We start from the raw sequence: 17,848 nt of genomic DNA, 5'->3' as shown, positions 1-17,848 counted from the left end.
GACGCTGATCAATCTGCTTTCCTATTTCAATGCTGTCATCTACAAGATTTGTTACAGTATACTCCCAATTGGTGTACTCCTTTTTCCTAGGGCTAAAATGATGCAACCGTCAACAAGAAAAAATGAGCAGTAGTATCCTTGCTACTATAAATACGCCGTAAAGGATACTTAGATTAGGAGTTCACATAAGATACATTAATAGCTTTTCGATACTAGCTAACCACTATCAAAGATCTTACAAAACAAAACAAAATCATGTTTCCTGCCTATCTAAACGGTCTTTTGCCACTGTCAAACTGTATTAACATTATAAAACAGACTAACACGTCAAACTACAAGATTGGTTTGAACATCGAGCTTCAGTTGAGTGGTTATGTAATGCATTCATTCCAACTGTTCAAATGGAACACGAACAAACAACTGTCCATGTAAGGTGACAACGGCAGAAGTCTGGTGTGGATCAATCCTTGACGGTAGGCTGACCACCTGCAATAAAAAATAAGCATTGAATATTTTTTCTAAATTCACAAGATTAATTTTAATCGTTGAAAAACACGCATTGAATATTTCTTCAGCCTCTTTCCAGGCAAAGAATTTGAAGGTCCGAGGGTGAGGAAATTAGGGAAATAAAGCAGATTAGAGTGAGAAAACGTAGGAAGTCTTGTAAATTTCAACGATAATGTAAATTGTTGAGGGTAATCCTGGTTACTAAAATAAACTGCTTCTTAATAAAGTTACGGTCAGTAAGGACCTTTTTGAAGGGTGTGACACCCCATGGATTATCAGGATGTTCAGGGTCACCACTAATGACCAAGCGTCCTGCCGGATCAGACTGAACACGCACCTGCAGAAACAGAATTTGGAAAAGATTTACACACTGCTCGGACAACACTGAAACATATGTACTAATTCAGACCAAAACAATAAAAAAAGGTTAAAAGTAAAGATGCCTTGAGCTCATAGCACAAGGCCTCACAAGCCAAAGGCTGCTAGAACAGCAAACAGATAGAAGATGCTCATCTCTCTTAACCATTGCAAGAAAAAAAAAAAACCCAAGCAAATACGTTGTCCATTGAACTTCTTAGAAGTTTTTATTGATTAAATAAAATAGAAAAACAAATTAAATGGTTTCTCCATGACAACTGTACACATTGCAAATGATGAAAAGGCATAAAACAGAAATGATGTACCTCCTCGCGGAGTAGTCCAGGAACTAATGCATAGACCTCATAACAATCTTTCTGCCACAAGAACGGAACTACGTGAGTTGGCTCTATGATCATTATTACTGGTGTTTTTCATTAAAACATACTTCCGCAACTTACAGTTTTCTGCACATTGACCTTGACCCAGTCGGCTGGTTGTCCAATATCAACTACTGCTACGTCCAACCTAAGCCACAAACAGGAATTTTTTTACCAACATTCCATCCAATGTTTTCTTACATGCACAAATAAAAATCCATATAAAGAGTTTACTAACTGTGGTTTTGGTGATTTTGTACGTGCTGATTTCATGGAGTGCTCCATGTAAGATGGTTTCTTACGTTTAAGAAGACCTACATCAACCAAAAATTATTAATAATAGTTGTAACCAGAGGAAGAAAGAATTACAGATATGCAGCCATCCTAGCTGTGAAGAACACAAAAGAAGCTTACCAATGCTTTTTAGTTGTTTTTCCCTTTTCTGCATTGAGAGTGAGTTCTTGTCCTACAGAGATTATTAAACATGATACTCCATTGGAAAAGGATGGTAAGGGAATAAATTGAGGATGCACAAGAGAAAACAATCCATGAAACACAGCATTCACCAGACCTTGATAATAGGGTCACTAACTTCACCATTTCCCAGAAGACGTTGTGAGTGCCAACCTTGCATGGCACGTGCAGCAGCATCTCTTCGTGCTCTACCTGATCCGGATCCCTGATTAAAGTTGTGTGAGAGAAAATCAGGATGTATAAAATTACTGAAGAAATTTGACTGTATGTACATTAATTTGTTCAATCGTGTACTAGTTAGACTCTTAGGTATATCCTTGAGGCAAACAATTATTAGCAGGATGCTATTTCCTCGGGGCAATATAACACAAACATGAGCAGGATCAATAACACCAGCATTATTAACAAATAACACCTATACTTCCTAAAACTAGCCCCCACTATTTTTTATGATCTAACATATGCAACATTTAAGATGACCTCGGACTGGATGTCTTCTCTTATTCCAGATCTTTGGTTAGCTCCTCAAACCCATCCTCATGATTCAGCTTCTTTTTGTTCGTATCTAAGCTATGGACGTTAAAAAATTCAAAGAAAATACACTTTTTGGTTAGCCAGTGGCTATTGGCAGGACTAATACCAATGATTTTATTGAACACTATTTGTCTATTGAAAATTTTCTTTGATGGAATGTTGTACTTTTACGGAATAAGTAAGCTTCTAGAGATATCAATCATCTATCAAAGCCTGACACAATTTCCCACCAAAATTTGGGAGTCTCTGACCAATGTCTTAAAAGACTAAAGAAGACCTTTTCCTCACGGAGAGGTAAGGCAAAAGCCTCAACAAGGAAAATGGGGAGTAAGCCTCTGATAGTGAATTAAAAACCTTTTTCAAATCCAAATTTGGTATAACCAAGTATCGCTAAACACAAGTCATATAAAAGTGTGAAAAAAACTAAATAATAGTTGAAACCAGTCACTAGCCCTGAATCTATGAAATGAAATGCGTTGTATGTAACCTTCAACTCTCTTACCTCTTACGAGCAAAAAACACCATAATAGCTATCATATATAAAATATAACAGAAATAAATTTGCCCAAAAAATATTAGCTATTCGTCATGAAGAAATAAAATAATATAAGTCCAGAGCTTGAAATTCTGCAATACCTGGTTTTCAATACTCATCGGTTCTGAGTTGGAAGCAATAGGTACACTAAGTTCACCACCATTGGTTTTATGCCTCTCATAATCAAGAAGAGCCTAAAAAAAATTGAGAAGTTACAACCAAAAGTATTGTGTTAGATAACTTATGCAACTATATACGTTTCTCTTTCCATGAGCTTCTAAGCAGTAGATAGAGATTGGAGACACTTGAGTCTTGATACAAAGCTAAGGGTAAAACGAGTGCAACAAAACTCAGATAATAAATTGAAAAAATACTTGCTATGGTAAGAAAGAAAACATGGATTTAAAACTTCATCCATTTGAAACAAGTGCAATGGATTATATTTACATTACAAAACTTCAAATGACCCACAAGAAGTATTAATAATCCCCTAACCTTTTATTTGTAAGAAACCTGTGACTATGAAAATCCCATAGGATGCACATACAAAAGATGGATATAAATACATCAATGGAAATACACAAATATTCAAAGAAAATATCTTTTCGCCATCACCTTCTCATAAAATCCTCGAAATGTCCATGAAACTGTTGTGCATGTCCTGTAGAACCAAAAAAAAAAGAATGCTTATCATATATAGGCTGAAAGATGAGGTAATGTAAAAGATAAAGAAAAATCCTCCTAAAATGGAGATGTTACAACTCAGATACCATGATACCATTTATTCTTCAAACTACCTGAAGAATTTGTCAACAATGATTTAGTATAAATGTAAACCGGAATTAGGTTGGGCATTAGGCTATGCTGTTCAAGATTTCAGGCACTATAACTAATTTTACTCAATAAGAAAGACAGGTGAAAGAACATAAGCTAAATTAACAATTCGAAAAATATGATTGGGAAAAGCAGCAACTTGTCTCCCTCAGTGTCACACGTAGGAAAATTTTGATATTAGACTACCAATTGTGTCCTTACTTTGGAGGCTTGAAAGACTCTCCTACTTGACGCCACAACTTGCATGAAGTCACCTGTCCAGAAAGGATGCCAGTGATGGATGTGTCAAAAATAAGATTTCAGAGCCAAAAAAACAATTGAATCAAATGAAACAAGAAATATCATGAGAAGAAAGCAAAATAAAAAAGTAAATCATACACCCGCAATTTTCTCCCCTAACTACCTATGCCCTAAGGTTGATGAAGGGGAGCAGTTAAAACACTTTGCATGAAGATATAAATACCATGTTCATTTTCTCGACCATTAAATTTAGGCACAGTAGCCAAAGAAGCACGAAGACAGATACGAGACATGAATACGACATGACGCGGACACGACGACACACCATATTTTAAAAATCTAGGACACGACAAGGCAAGGACACATTTATTAAAATATTCATATTTAAAGTATATATATCATATTTATAGTAAAAGAAAATTCATAGTAAATGAATTGATGCATTTATATGCTTAAAAAACTGAGCTTGATGTATTCCATGCCCAAAAGTTATTATCATTGTCATATATACGCCTTTTTAGTCTAATCAATGAATGTTCTATGCAAATCTAATACATTTGCTGCACTAAAAAGGTACAAAAGGTGTCCACCAAGTGTCAAAGTGTCCAAGTGTCCGACACGAACACACTATCCAAACTAAAGTGTCCGTGCTAACTCAAATGCATTTTATAGCCTCAATGTGTACGAGGCAGCTTAAGCCCTAAACAAAAAGTCACATGGGAACTAAAAGCATCTTTGAAATATTTATATTAGATTTCACACGATCCAAACATGTCATCATTGAAGCAAGAAACATTGTGGTCATTACAGAAAGAACAAAAAATACCTTGTCATAGCCTCCCAATCTAGTCACAGCCCTCCACAACCTTATAATAAAAAGTTCAAAATGTGAGCTGAGAACTCCATTTCCTATTGGATGATGTAAATCATGCTACAGTAAAGAAGAATAAAAATATTACTTGAGGCAATTCAGACCCTCTCCATAGAACTTAGGAGGTTTGAATTCCAAGCTTCTTTCTCTGAAGAAGTTCTCAAGCTCCTTCATGAAAGCAGATTGCTCTTCTTCTGTTCCTGATTCACTACCTTCAGCAATATGATTTTCATCCAAAAGAAACGAGTGATTCATGTTTGAATCCCCATTATGTGGTGTAGTAACAATGTCTTCATTGACCTTCAATTCTATGGCATTTTCTGTTTCAGCTTTTACACAAGATGACACTGGATGGGGAGTTACAGGTTCATCGTGACTCACTGTTGAAGCATCATCAAGAGAACAGGTTTTAATTTCAGGCATCTTAGAGGCCTCAGATTTGGCATCTATGGAGGACTGAACAGTTTCTAGGGGAGAGCTGGAAACAGCAGCATCTAGATCCCTCGAGGGTAACTCAACAGGGCCAGACTTGACATCGGAAGCAGGTTCTGCAACAGACTTATCCAACTCTTGGTCATAATCCATGGGAAGTGAATGCCCAGAAATTTGATTGGATTGCTGAAGAATTGTAGGTTTTTCTAAATTATCCTCAAGAGGTACAATTTCCTGTACACAAGTTCCAGGTGAATCAATCTCTTTTTCGCAAGAGTTTGGAGTTGCCTCAGCTGGCACAGAGAGAGAATCATGGAGCTCATCTTCTTTTGCATTAACTTGGTTTCCTTCACTTAAAGCAGTTGACACATCTTGTACAGATTCCTGTTTCTCCTTCGCGTCACACATCTTCAGTTCCAACGGAAGAATCAGAATCCTACAAGTAAATACTAATGGAAGTTAGGTTTCCAGAAGAAAGTTTAAGAAATGAAGGAAAGAATGCAACACGTAATTTTCAGAAGACAGATAAGGGGAAAAAAATGCTGCACTTAATAAAAGGGAAACCCAACCCAGAAATCCGTAAAAAGGAGTTGGCGTCTATGAGAAATAAGACATGAAAGTATCAATACTCGGTAGATGACAGCAACTTCCTATACAAAACGCTCAACCCATGATCCTCATCTTAACTTTTATGGAAAAACCTAACCCTAAGATTCGCTTCTCGTGCCCTCCCTGCATCAATCGAATCAAATAAACGGAACAGCATGCACACATTTTCCTAAAATTGACGAAAAAGAGAGACAAGGTAGTATTATATGATATGCATTTTGAGGGGGAGAAGACGGGGAAACGGTATGAGATGCAGATGCTAATGGGTTAATCTGGAAAAGAGAAGGAGCTGCATGCTTGGGGATTCAAACCTGAAATTGCTGATTTGATGTGTGGTTGTAATTTTACGAACATGCAACCCAGAAAGAAACCCTAAAAATCACACCTATATGATACCGTTTCCAATCCGATTGTCCGTTTCAATAACGTGATTCTTCAGAAATTTGAATTGGAGGTTGTCTATTTCTAGTTTATCTCGCGCAGGAGGTGCACGCCTTGAAGGAGAGCGATCGCCATCAGAACTTGGACCTCCACAAGTGGTTGCGAAACATCGATGGCCTCAATATTACCGCATACCATTCTTCTGTTAAAATGCAATGCTTCTATTATTATATCCGAGTTAGATGGTTTTCGTAAATTCTTTTATATATATATATATATATATATATAAAGGTATATGAGTTATAAAATAAAATAAATAGAAGTACATTTATACTGTAATTAATTAATTAAATAATTGTTTCTCAAATAGAAAATAAATGAATAACTAGACAACTTTAAATTAACCTTGAATCAAACATAAGGGTTATAAAGATCAATTCTAAATTATGAAGATTAATTTAAAAAGCTTACTACCTGTTTAAAATTCGATCAATTTTTTTAAAATCATATCTAAACTACCCTTTCTCAAACAATCAAATCTATAATTGATAACAAACTCTTAAAATTAATTTTCAATTTAATACAAAAAGCGATTTTAGAACCATTGTATTGCTAAAGTGGTATTTTATATTTGAAAGTTTATTTTTTAAAAAATAATTATAGTAAATATATATTTTTATTAATTTATTTTATTGTTAGATCAATAACATGCAGATTGATATTGAGGTAAGAATGCACATATTGAAAATAAAAGAAAATTCGAAACATATATTTCATCCTACAATGCTTCAAAATTCAACTGTTAGTGATTTATTATTTTTCTAAAATCACCATCCTCGAAGTTTTCGAGCATGGTTTGAGTTAAAACCTTCAATTTGTAAACCATTATAGCATCCGACTACAAAATATTAAAGATTAAATTATTAATCGAACCATCTTATGATCATCATTTCTAATTCAACAAGGGTTGGTTTATCCTACAACATTTCATAACTGAATTCGAATTCCATTTAAGTGTATTATTCTCAAAGATTTAAAACCCTGGTTTTCTATTCTGCTGGACCCCACATCATTTGCCAAAAGATCTCGAATGTATAATAATGGGCACTCCGATCATTGCTACAGATATTCTTGAATACAAGAGATGAGTACAGGATTGATTGAAGTTGGACCAAATAAATCTCTCAACCTTTAATCAAAGGACATTTAACTGCAGATCATCATAGCCAAGCTGTCCTTTATACCTTTCAAACATACTTTCGAGTGCTTCAACAAACCGACCGTGTAAATCAAGCACCTGATAAAAACCATGTAAGAGATATGGGACTTACCATGATAGTTGTAAGAATAATGAAATACAGGACTTGGTAAATGATCCCCCTAAGCAGATAATTCTAAAGAACTTACTCAAACAATCGGTTTGAATCCTACTTATGATTGTTAAATTCAAAAAGTAAGGCAACTAGTTTTGACCCCTCAGCTCCCCCACTACCTCTCTTTCTCAGCACTCATCTAGCCAAACAAAGTTGGGCGGTGGAGTTCCATAGAGGACCAAAAAGAGAGATTCTTTGACGTCAATATTATGTATGCTTAAACGTTCGTAAAGAATTGCAATCATTCTAGCATATATGTTAAATTGTTAATGGACCTTTGAGACACCTACCTCATCACTCGTTGGATTTGGATTTTTCTTCACCTCAATGGGTCTTCCCACCACCACATGCATCTGCCGCCTATAAGGAAGAGGCGATCTGAAAACACAACAATATTCAATGATAGGCAGGTAACGATGAAATTAGAACTAGATAGATTAACTTACGAACAAAACCAAAGATCACCAACCAACACACTTGATCCCAATGTTATAACATACTATTGAACTTTTTCATGGATCATCTTGTTCCTCCTCCTCTTGAGGCAAATTTCTCAAAATAAATTGCATGTATACAACATTTTTACCAAACTAAAGCCCAAGGCTGGCGCGAAGTTAGTTTTGCCCGGTCCAATTTCCCAAAAAAATAACTAAATATATAATTCAATATTGACTGTGCAGTGTCAACACTGACATCCTGAATTGTTGAGCAATTACGAGGTTGTTAATGGCACCTGTTAATTTTATATTTATTAAATATAATAATTCAGAGTACATAATGACCTTTTAGGTAGAAAAATAAATAGATTTCAAAAAACCTGCGAAAGGGAAATACACAAAAGAAAATAATAACAATAATCATAAATCCTGAACAGTTGAGCAATTACATGGTTGTTAATGACACCCAAACTCAGCTTGCCTCAAGTTGCAGTCTATGCAACTCCTAGAAGGTTCAACAAAAGCCTACAATAGGCATCCCTGATTGCAGGAGAGTATCCCTATGAAGTGAAGGGCAAGAATGGGTCTTCTACAAATTACAGACCCACAAGTGAGGGTGAGTGTTAGATGACATAATATTAAATTTGTCTTCCATCGTCAACTTAAACTTTTAGGTCAATGGATGATTTAAGAATGAAGTTAATTAACAATTATAAGAGATGAAACCCAAGGTTCCTAACTTCAGTTTTTTAAAGAAAATCTGGTTTTAAAAAGGGGCTTCCCCCATCTTTCAACATATAATTGATTTGGGCTTTAAATTCGCAACAAGAAAGGTTGGGCTGTTTTGTCTTTATTCTTTAAAAGAATTGTTTAGACGTGTCCAGGAAGTATCCCAAACATGGCCCGCATGTTTAAAATTGAAAACAACAAATAAGAATAGGACATGTAAATTTTCATGTTGGACAGGTGTTTGTCTGTGTCCGACACTAGACACTAACTAAAATGGAGTGTTTGTGTTATGAGCACATAATAGAGCTTCGACTCCGAAGCTAGAAGTTTTGTGCACAATTGATGATATAATGACTAAAAATACATATATTTAAAGTAGACTCCTAAAAGCAATAATCTAGATACAATCATACAACAATGCAACCACGCAACCATTTAACAAGACGTGCTCTTTCTTTTTTAGCAAGATGGACAAGAACAGCATGGTAAGATAAGAGAAGAGCATGATATTTGTGAAGACTCGGCGAGAAAATATACACATACCCAAAAACTCCCCAGAAGACAATTGGTGTGAACTTGATTGCTCTTGAAAATTGGAGGAAAAACTTACCACCAGGTTTCCACCATTGATAGACACTTGACTACATGAATTTGGAGGAAACTGATCAAAATCAAATTTTAAAATACAAATTATAGCACGAGAAATATAACACTACGAAAACATTAGAAAAATACCTGACCAAAGCAGAAAACTGGGACCAGTGGTGTACCCATCTCCATCGCTATACGAACAAATCCTCGTCTTGTCTTGAGGAAGACAGTCTACAAAGTGAATTTCAGAATTGTCAATCCTGCCAAGCTTCTCATGGAATGAGAATGATTACTGCAACCCAACTTTACAGAAAAGCAAGAAGTTCTACTAATTACATTTCCTTTTCCTCTCCCTGAATGTTAACCATAAGCCTTTAGCAAGAGGGCTTTGAGGTGTCTCAGGATTTATGCCTCAACCAAACAAAAGGAGGCTCGTGACTATTGTTGCTGTTAGTGTTATTTTATTTTATATTAATCGACCTACTGCATCCATAATGATTCCTTACATAATCCATAATCTACTCTAACTAAGAACTCCCGCCAAGCCAGACCACCGTCCTACCTCTAACTGGACCCATTTTTGGACAATTATTTTCCTTATTTGGTGTGTGTGTGCCGGGGGGGGGGGGTTAGAGTACAAAAAGACCAAAAGGCATTGCTTAGGACATTAAAATGATCTGACAAATTATTCTGAAGCTAAAACCTCAGAATTTGACAAGTTTACACTTTAAAAGCAAGAAGTGACACACTAGAACAAACTTAATTTTATCATCAATGGGACAAGAGAAATACCGACCTGAATGGTAGCTGCAGGCTTTCTCCTCTTTTGTTTCCTAATTTTGTGGTGGTAAGAGAAATACGGACTTCTTATTTTCTCTTTTCTTCTGTTTCCTTCTTTTTTTGAAGAAAAAAATCATCTTTCTTTTAGTGTTGCGACCACCTCAACATTTTTTCCCGTAACAGAATGTCGATAGATATTGTTCTTATAATCAAAAGTTTTTTTTAAAAGGAAACAGACACTTCCATTAAAGCATTCCAATTAAGACAAATATCCCAAATAGAGTAGTTTGCCAAGCTTTTAGAGAAAGAACATCATGAGGGGAGGCTTTCAGACAAGCTGAACCAAAACGGTCATCCTAAGGAAGAGACTTGAACTCTCTAGTTGCACTCTTTCAGCCCATTAGACCACATTAGACCACAAAAGTTTGGACGCTAATGCCACATCTGAGACCAACTAATAAAGGAACAATAGTGGGATGCGTGGAGGGTTTCCACCAACATTGCCTTCAATAAATAGAATCAAAAAATAAATGTTGCAAGGTGTCCCTATACTTCATGCAAAGAAAGCAAATAAAAGGTGATGGGCAATGCAAAGGAAGATTTCTTTCAAGAAAGCTCAAAACAATTCTGCAATCCAGAACTCATTATCCAAATAAGAATGTTGATTCTTTTAAGAGTCCCAGACTTCCAAATTTCACTTTTTTACCTGTAAAGATCCGAGAAACAAGAATCTCATCTTTGAACGATCTTCATCTATGAGCGATGATCGAAAGATAATGTTCCATGAACGAAAATTACCATCCCAATTATCATAAACCAAACAATTGGAGGGAGAACCTATGTTGAATAGAAAAGGAATATCAACTTTTAGAGAAGAATCAACAATCCAAGTGTCTAACCAAAAATGTATTCGTCTGCCACCATATATTTCTTTTTATATCCATGAGTGTTCGGGCCAGCTTACGCGAACCTCAACTAATCTCACGGAACAACCCGCCTAACCCTACAACATTTGGCTGTCAAGGAAACTCATAGAAAATTATTTCCTAGGTAGATGGCCACCATGGATCGAACCCATGACCTCTTAGTTAAGTAATGACCTTTTTACCATTAGGCCAACCCATGATGGTTCATCTGCCACCATACTTCAAAAGATCTGTTTCCAGAAGTGCTAATGGTTAGGGCCATTTTCATGAATGTTGTGAAGCAACTAGCACAAGAAGGAGTTAGAATTAGACATATTTGGTTTTTATTTGTGAACCACCAATGCCGATTTGTAGTAATGGCTCAAAATCTTGAATTTCAACTTCTTTCAACAGTCTTCTAAAGAAAACTACTCATGATAAAGTTTCACCATCCTAAGGGTCAAATACATACCCATCGGGCAACAATGCTATCCTGAAAAGACGAGGAAGACATGAACATAAGACTAATTGTCAATCCAAGGATCTTTCTGAAAGGATATTCTTTTGCTGTAGCCTTGTTGCCTCACCATCAATGGCTTTGGTTTGCCTCACATCTCGCCTTAGGAGTGAACCATGGGTTGCCTCGAAAACATTGACTCTTACTACTACTATGACTTTATTGATAAAAAATGTTTATAAGTCCATCCTATTAATAATAGTAGTGAAGTAGATTTTTTGTTTAGTGTGGGAATTTGTTACTTTTTAATTTTTATATAACTATTATGTTCAACAATACTTGTTCATACCAATTGAGGATTTGTAAAATGTTATTAATTAATTTAAGGCTTACATGCTCCATACTAAGCACCATTATTTTTTGAAAAGGAAACAACCTCTTTCATTAATATATTAATAAGGAGACAAAAGCTCAAAGTACAAGAGGAACATACAATGAGCAAAGAAACCAAGGATCAAGGATCAGGAGCATCTCAGACATCTCAACTAGATTAAGACCCCAAAAAATTACAAAAAACAAACTCATCTAGCACTGATCACAAAGGAAAAGTAACTCCAGAATGCTTGAAGCAGCAAAATCCAGCAGTTATATCTACCTTTTGATACTAGAAAATAGGAGAATGTAGAAGAAAAAGAGAGAAAATTTAGCAATGCTCTGGCTAAGTTCAAAATAGACAAACAAGAAGGGACTAGAGTTTTATCTATCTTGGCTCCATTGTGCAAGTGGATAAGCCTTAACCTTCTAATAAAATGGAGGAAAGTGTAAATAAATCAAATAAAGATAGAAGAATCAATGTCAAAATTTACAGGTAAAGAAAGGATGGATAAAGACCTCCGAATTATGCTCCATATGAAATGTCTCTTGTACTCCACCAGGCACAATGATGCAACTATAGCCAGCTGCCAAGAGGGAGATAAAATTTTTCCTTGTCGCTGGCGTTAGGCCCATCCATGTCCATATGTGCCTCAAAAACGGAGTATAAAACACCTGGTAGAATACCCCGCACATGATGAAACGATTAGAAGTTACAAAGAAAGCTAGTAAATGCCTAGAATGAAAAGAAAGAAGTCTTACAGCAGAACTTGCAAGGACTTTCAATTTTTTGAGAGGCATGAAACCAGTAAGGTCGGCCAACGCAACAACACCAATAGGTAAAACTGAATGTGGCTCATAACCAAAAACTACAACATTGGAAAATAAAATTGCTCAAAAAAATGTATTTTCCAAATATTTTCTCTGAAAATAAAGGATTTCTTAAATAAAAGAAATATCCATAAAAAATAAGGAAAAAGATGCACAGTCCCCCAAGGAAGAAAGTGAAGATTTCTCCTTTGGATTCAGTTGATTCCTCTATCAAACAAGGACAATGATAGAAGACTACTGTATTGTCGTTTCCTACTATTGTAATTTATTACCAACTTATTTGTTTGTTTGTTTTTTTTATTTGGGAAACAAAACTTTAGGTAATACAAAATAAAGAAAGAACATAAGTTTTTTATCACCTAAACCAAAATGGAAGCAGAAAACAAAAAGGAAACCACTAAACGCAAATACAAAATGATTATCCATGTTTTGAAAGGCTTCAAGACATCCTTGAGGCATAAGCCCCAGAGACGTTATGAGGAGTACACTTCTTTTTCTGTTTTTAGAAACAATTGCTTTCCTTGAGAAACAATGAAAGAACACAATAACACTTGAAAAAAAAAAGTGGAGTACGTAAGATGTTGTATAAAATCCAAAGCTCTTGCTCAAGCCCTTCCACTACTTGGAAACGACTCAAAAGAGTGGTGGTTCATGCTCAGCCACAAAAATCCGACCACACAACAATTTGGGAAGTGTAGCCTCATTCAGTAATCTTAGAGGCACTAAAAACCAAAATGCACCCAATAGGATATCATGCATGTTTGCTCATTATAACCTTGTGCCATAAACAAGGTATTAAGACAAGATACGAGGAGCCAAGTTTCCTATAACCAAACATCTCGTTTCTCATATTTCTTTTATGGTTTTTTTTAAAAAAATAAATAAATAATTTCTTCTACGATGGTGAGAGAGAGACCGAACAATTGTAGAAGGGGATGAAAAAATAAAGTAACAAATAAAAACAGCAGTCACTAACCATAAGCACGATTGGTATCAAACGCATGTATATCCTCAACATGTAGAGTAACTGGAAAATAGCTGCAAGCATTTTGACATATATATCTGAAAGCAAACAGCAGATTATAAGCAGAGAGAGGGGGGACAACAGATTGATGAAAGAAGAAGAAGGAGAGGGGGGCCAACGAAAAGAGGTGCAAAACATACCTAGCCAATACGCGGCCGTATTTGCTTTTATGGTCGACAGGAATTAACACTAATATCAAAAGTAAAGCGAAAACCCTTAAAAAGAGAGAGAGAGAGAGATTAGAAAGAGACGCACCCAAAGGAAAAGGTAAAAAAGGGATGAGAGAATGAGAAAAACAAAACTCACAAGAGGGCTTTGGACAGGGAGAGGTAGAAGAGGGATATGAGGCCTAGAGCAAAATTGAGATGAATACCGCCAAGCCAAATTCCCAGGGCTACTATTATGTGCATCATCCGCCATTTGGTCGCCGACCCACCGCCTCCCTTGAAAACTGTGACGGAAGGTTCTGAGATTTTATCTATCTCATCCCTCGCCACCCCCATCCCCATCCCCATCCCCATCCTACTACTCCGTTTCCCCCAGAAATGGAGAAGTTATCGCAATTCGCAATATATCCAGAAAGAACCGAGCACAGGACTTTCTAGTTGCCAGCCCTTTTTACTAATTTGCTGAAGCAGTTGTGGAAGCTTGAGTGAAAGTCACGTCGTACTTGTTACTTCCAATTTCCACTACCATTTCAGTGAAGTTTTGTTTTTACGCCCATGCTTCATTTTTCTTCTCTCTTTCTTTTTCTTCAATGTGTAAGGTATGGTTGGAGTTGTAATAGGCACTTAAACATTCTTCATAGATCTCAACTTTTTAGGTCTAATGTTAAATGTATTCAAATAAGGGAGATAATGATCACCAGGAAAGTTTCTTTTTTTTTTCATTGAATAGATAGACTAGTTTATGGAAAAGAGCATACACTAAACCTCATGATACTATTACGAGGGTTGAAAAATGGTTGTCCCCAATGACAAACCGATCAAAATTTTCCATACATAGATAATATCCATTTTGTGAATATTATCCATACAAAAATTGGTAAATGTGAATGCATCGACAAATATTGTGGAACTATCAAATGAATGTCGTGGATATTCTCCATATTTTCAACTGATATATCTAAAAGTATCTATTTTTCATTCTTTTTAAAATACAACATTTTCCAACTCAAATTTCTAATTAAAATTTTTCAAAAACCAACATTTTTCAATGGGGGTGGCCAAGCTTATGACAATGTGGGAAGAGTCAACAAAATAAAGAACTTAGCCCCCACACTTGAGAATCTCAATTCACGCATGCAACATGACCATAGAGCTGGTGAACCAAGAATTAGAGCAATAGGAAAACCCGGTGAAGGAGTAAGTTGGAACATCAAATCTCGAAGGAGGAGAAAAAGAAATAATCATGTTCGATTTCAAATGATAATATTTTTTAGTATACTAAAAGTTTCCAACATAATTGAAAGTATGTCATCCATGAATCTCATTATCAACCTCAATGCTACCAATAGGACAATACCTTGGATCAAACCATATTCCACCCTAATGAGGATGACTTTGAAGAATCTAGATAATATAGAGACTTTGAGTATGAATTTCCATCACTTTCATGAGGAAGTTGTGGTCTCCTTATGCAAACCGATATGTTACAACTGTCAATATAACCATAGGAACCACAATCACTTGAATGACCATAACTAATATGTAAATAACCATAAGTAGTATTGTTATTGTTATAGACATATTGTCCATGTGTCCATGCACGCTGGGAAAATGTGGCCAAGCCTCGACGTTTATATTGAGCATGTCGGGACTGCCTTTGGTACTTTTGACGTCTATAGTGTCGTGTCGGACAAGGCTGAAGAATTAATTATATCGTTAACTTTACTTTGCGCGACGTCAGAACGTTGGAAAAAATGATCACCATGCCCAACACCATTAGTTATGCATCGGGAATGGGGGTGGATTTCCCGACGTTTTCAAGATACATCGGGAGTTCCCCTTTTAATAAACTCATTTCATTATGTTAAATTAAAAAATCAAAAGAGAAGAAGGAGCATGAGAGAGAGAAGAAGAAGAAGAGATTTGTCGTCGTCGTTCCCCGCCGCTCATTTAGAGGAATGAGTGTTGAAAATTGGCATATTCACAAATGTTGAAAATTCACACCAAACTAGCAATTGGTCTCATTTAAATGAATGTAAGTTTTTTTTTTTTTTTAAATGATAACTCAAGCCACATGCTTAGTTTTTATTTTTGGGTTCAAACTAGTCTTTCAAGAGTTTCTTTTATTTGTTTTGGTAATGCACCTCTTTAGTTTAGGGATTCTAGACGAATAAGTGTGGGATCATATATTTGGGATGTTTTATGACATAGAAAATGAGCTAAGGGTCACAATTGGTGCTCCTTAATGGTGGACTTAGGGAGCACTCAAAACGTCCAGAAAACCAGTTGAAAATTCACATCCATCTTGTAATTGATCTCATTTAGAGAAATGTTTAAGCTTTTTAACAAAAAAAAATTTATCACTGAAGTCCCACACTCACTTTTTATTTTAGGGTCTAAACTAGTCTTTCTACAATTTCTTTCATTTTTTTTTTTTTTTGGTCATGTGCCTCTTTATTTCAGGCATTCTAGACTGATGATAAGTGTGAGATTGTATGTTTGTTATGGTCTATGACAAAGAAAATTGAGCTAAGGGTCACGTTTGTTGCTCCTTGGTGGTGCACTAAGGTGGCACCCAAATGTTCGAAAAATGGCTTGCACACCTATGAAAAATGACCCAATTTTGGCAAGTTCAAAAAACTGCTGAAAATTCAGAACAAACTAGTAAATAGTATGTGTACGAGAAAGTTGAAGTTTGTTCCCAAAAAATTGATTAGTAAAGCCTCATACACAATTTTTATTTTGGGGTCTAAACTAGTATTTTTATGGATTCTTTTATTTGTTTTGGTCATGCACCTCTTTAGTTCAAGGATTTTAGGCTTATAAGTGTAAGATCGTATCTTTTGCATGTTCTATAGCACATGATATTGAACTATGGGTCGCAATTGATGCTTCTTTGTGGTGGACTAAGGTGCACCCAAAATGTTCGATAAATAGCCAATTAACACCTATGAAAAATGACCCCCTTTTGGTTAGTTTTAAGAAGTGCTTAAAATTTACATCGAGTTGGTAATTGTTCTCATTAGAGAAATGCTGAAGTTTTTTCTCAAAAAATTGATCAATGAAATCTCATACACAATTTTTATTTAGGGGTCCAAATTAGTCTTTCTATGGTTTTTTTTTAATTTCGTTTGGTCATGCACCTCTTTGGTTAAGGAATTCTAGATCAACAATTATAGGATCGTATCTTTTGCATGGTCTATAACACAGAAAATTAAGCTAAGAGTCGCGAATGGTGCTTTTTTGTTTTGCACTAAAGTGGCACCCAAAACATTCGAAAAATGGTCAATGATATAGCATATGAAAAATGATTCAATTTTGACAAGCTTAAGAAAATGTTGAAAATTCCCAAAGTGTGTCTAGTAGTTGGTCTTGGTTAGAGAAATGTTAGAAGTTTTTTTTCCAAAAAAAGATTATTAGTGAAGTCTTAGACTAAGTTTTATTTTGAAGTCCAAACTAATCTTTCTAGTGTTTCTTTTATTTGTTTTGATCTTGTACCTTTTTAGTTTAAGGATTCTAGACTCATAAGTATGAGATCGTATCTTGGACATGGTTTATTGCACAAAAAATTGAAAGGATGGCAATTGGTGCTACTTTGTGGTGCACTAATTAAGGTGACATCCAAAACATTCGAAAAATGGTCAATGTTATATCTCAAAAAATTGACCCAATTTAGGTTGGTTTCAAAATAACGTTGAAAACTCACATCCAGCTAGTAATGGTAATGGGTCTCGTTCGAGAAATGGTGAAGTTTTGTGCCAAAAAAAAAAAAGAGAAAAAGAAAATGATTGTGAGTGAGAGGGATGATGTATGTATTTATTTTCAAAAAATGAAAATATATTTAATAAGGAGAGTGGGTTTGTATTTATTGATTATATGGGGCAAAATAAAATTAATTAGGAAAGATAAAGTAAATACATATAATTATTTTATATTATTTAGGAAAAAGGAAATAAATAATAATATGGTTATTATTCTCTTTGGGTTATTTATGTTAGGGTTTGGTTGGGAAACGTGAAAGGTAACAA

The 17,848-nt window shown here is 35.4% G+C and overlaps 2 protein-coding genes across 5 annotated transcripts; both read right to left on the bottom strand.

The window, feature by feature from the left end:
* Positions 1-115: 115 nt before the first annotated feature.
* LOC116402509 (AT-rich interactive domain-containing protein 3-like) lies at positions 116-6,379 on the bottom strand. Its single transcript, XM_031881888.1, has 13 exons — positions 6,085-6,379; positions 4,821-5,600; positions 4,688-4,727; positions 3,823-3,875; positions 3,403-3,448; positions 2,889-2,981; positions 1,816-1,923; positions 1,659-1,710; positions 1,483-1,558; positions 1,326-1,392; positions 1,191-1,241; positions 752-844; positions 116-486 (listed from the first exon to the last, which is right to left on the bottom strand). Exons 2-13 carry the CDS (start codon positions 5,570-5,572, stop codon positions 385-387), a joined length of 1,533 nt encoding a protein of 510 aa, XP_031737748.1. The 5' UTR covers positions 5,573-5,600; positions 6,085-6,379; the 3' UTR covers positions 116-384.
* A 674-nt stretch (positions 6,380-7,053) lies between these two features.
* On the bottom strand, positions 7,054-14,540 carry LOC116401646 (diacylglycerol O-acyltransferase 2D-like). 4 transcript variants are annotated; one of them, XR_004215394.1, is made up of 10 exons: positions 13,960-14,540; positions 13,794-13,868; positions 13,606-13,691; positions 12,561-12,667; positions 12,318-12,473; positions 9,429-9,515; positions 9,237-9,334; positions 8,414-8,553; positions 7,818-7,905; positions 7,421-7,451 (listed from the first exon to the last, which is right to left on the bottom strand). XR_004215394.1 is itself a non-coding variant. In XM_031882941.1 (9 exons), the coding sequence occupies exons 1-9, from the start codon at positions 14,172-14,174 to the stop codon at positions 7,350-7,352; spliced, it is 1,014 nt and encodes a 337-aa protein (XP_031738801.1). In that variant the 5' UTR covers positions 14,175-14,531; the 3' UTR covers positions 7,054-7,349. The 4 variants fall into 4 exon arrangements, 2 of the variants coding, with proteins under 2 accessions (XP_031738801.1, XP_031738800.1); XM_031882941.1 differs by lacking the exon at positions 8,414-8,553 and having other exon boundaries at positions 7,054-7,451; positions 13,960-14,531; XR_004215395.1 differs by lacking the exons at positions 7,421-7,451; positions 7,818-7,905 and adding an exon at positions 7,989-8,260.
* Positions 14,541-17,848: the final 3,308 nt, after the last annotated feature.

The sequence above is a fragment of the Cucumis sativus genome, chromosome 3 (assembly GCF_000004075.3).
Source record: "Cucumis sativus cultivar 9930 chromosome 3, Cucumber_9930_V3, whole genome shotgun sequence".
NCBI lineage: Eukaryota > Viridiplantae > Streptophyta > Magnoliopsida > Cucurbitales > Cucurbitaceae > Cucumis > Cucumis sativus.
Note: the sequence above shows the minus strand (reverse complement) of the source record. Positions and strands in the feature narration are given on the sequence as shown.

Excerpts from the sequence above, each read along its gene's own strand:
- LOC116402509 (XM_031881888.1), bottom strand. The coding sequence starts at position 5,572 with ATGTGTGACGCGAAGGAGAAACAGGAATCTGTACAAGATGTGTCAACT. Across the intron at positions 2,982-3,402 it reads TTCGAGGATTTTATGAGAAG|GCTCTTCTTGATTATGAGAG; the intron begins GTGATGGCGAAA and ends AATTTTTTTTAG. Across the intron at positions 1,559-1,658 it reads AAAACAACTAAAAAGCATTG|GTCTTCTTAAACGTAAGAAA; the intron begins GTAAGCTTCTTT and ends TGGTTGATGTAG.
- LOC116401646 (XM_031882940.1), bottom strand. The coding sequence starts at position 14,174 with ATGGGGATGGGGATGGGGATGGGGGTGGCGAGGGATGAGATAGATAAA. Across the intron at positions 13,692-13,793 it reads TACGGCCGCGTATTGGCTAG|ATATATATGTCAAAATGCTT; the intron begins GTATGTTTTGCA and ends GTTTGCTTTCAG. Across the intron at positions 7,906-9,236 it reads GTCTTCTGGGGAGTTTTTGG|ATCGCCTCTTCCTTATAGGC; the intron begins GTATGTGTATAT and ends TTGTGTTTTCAG.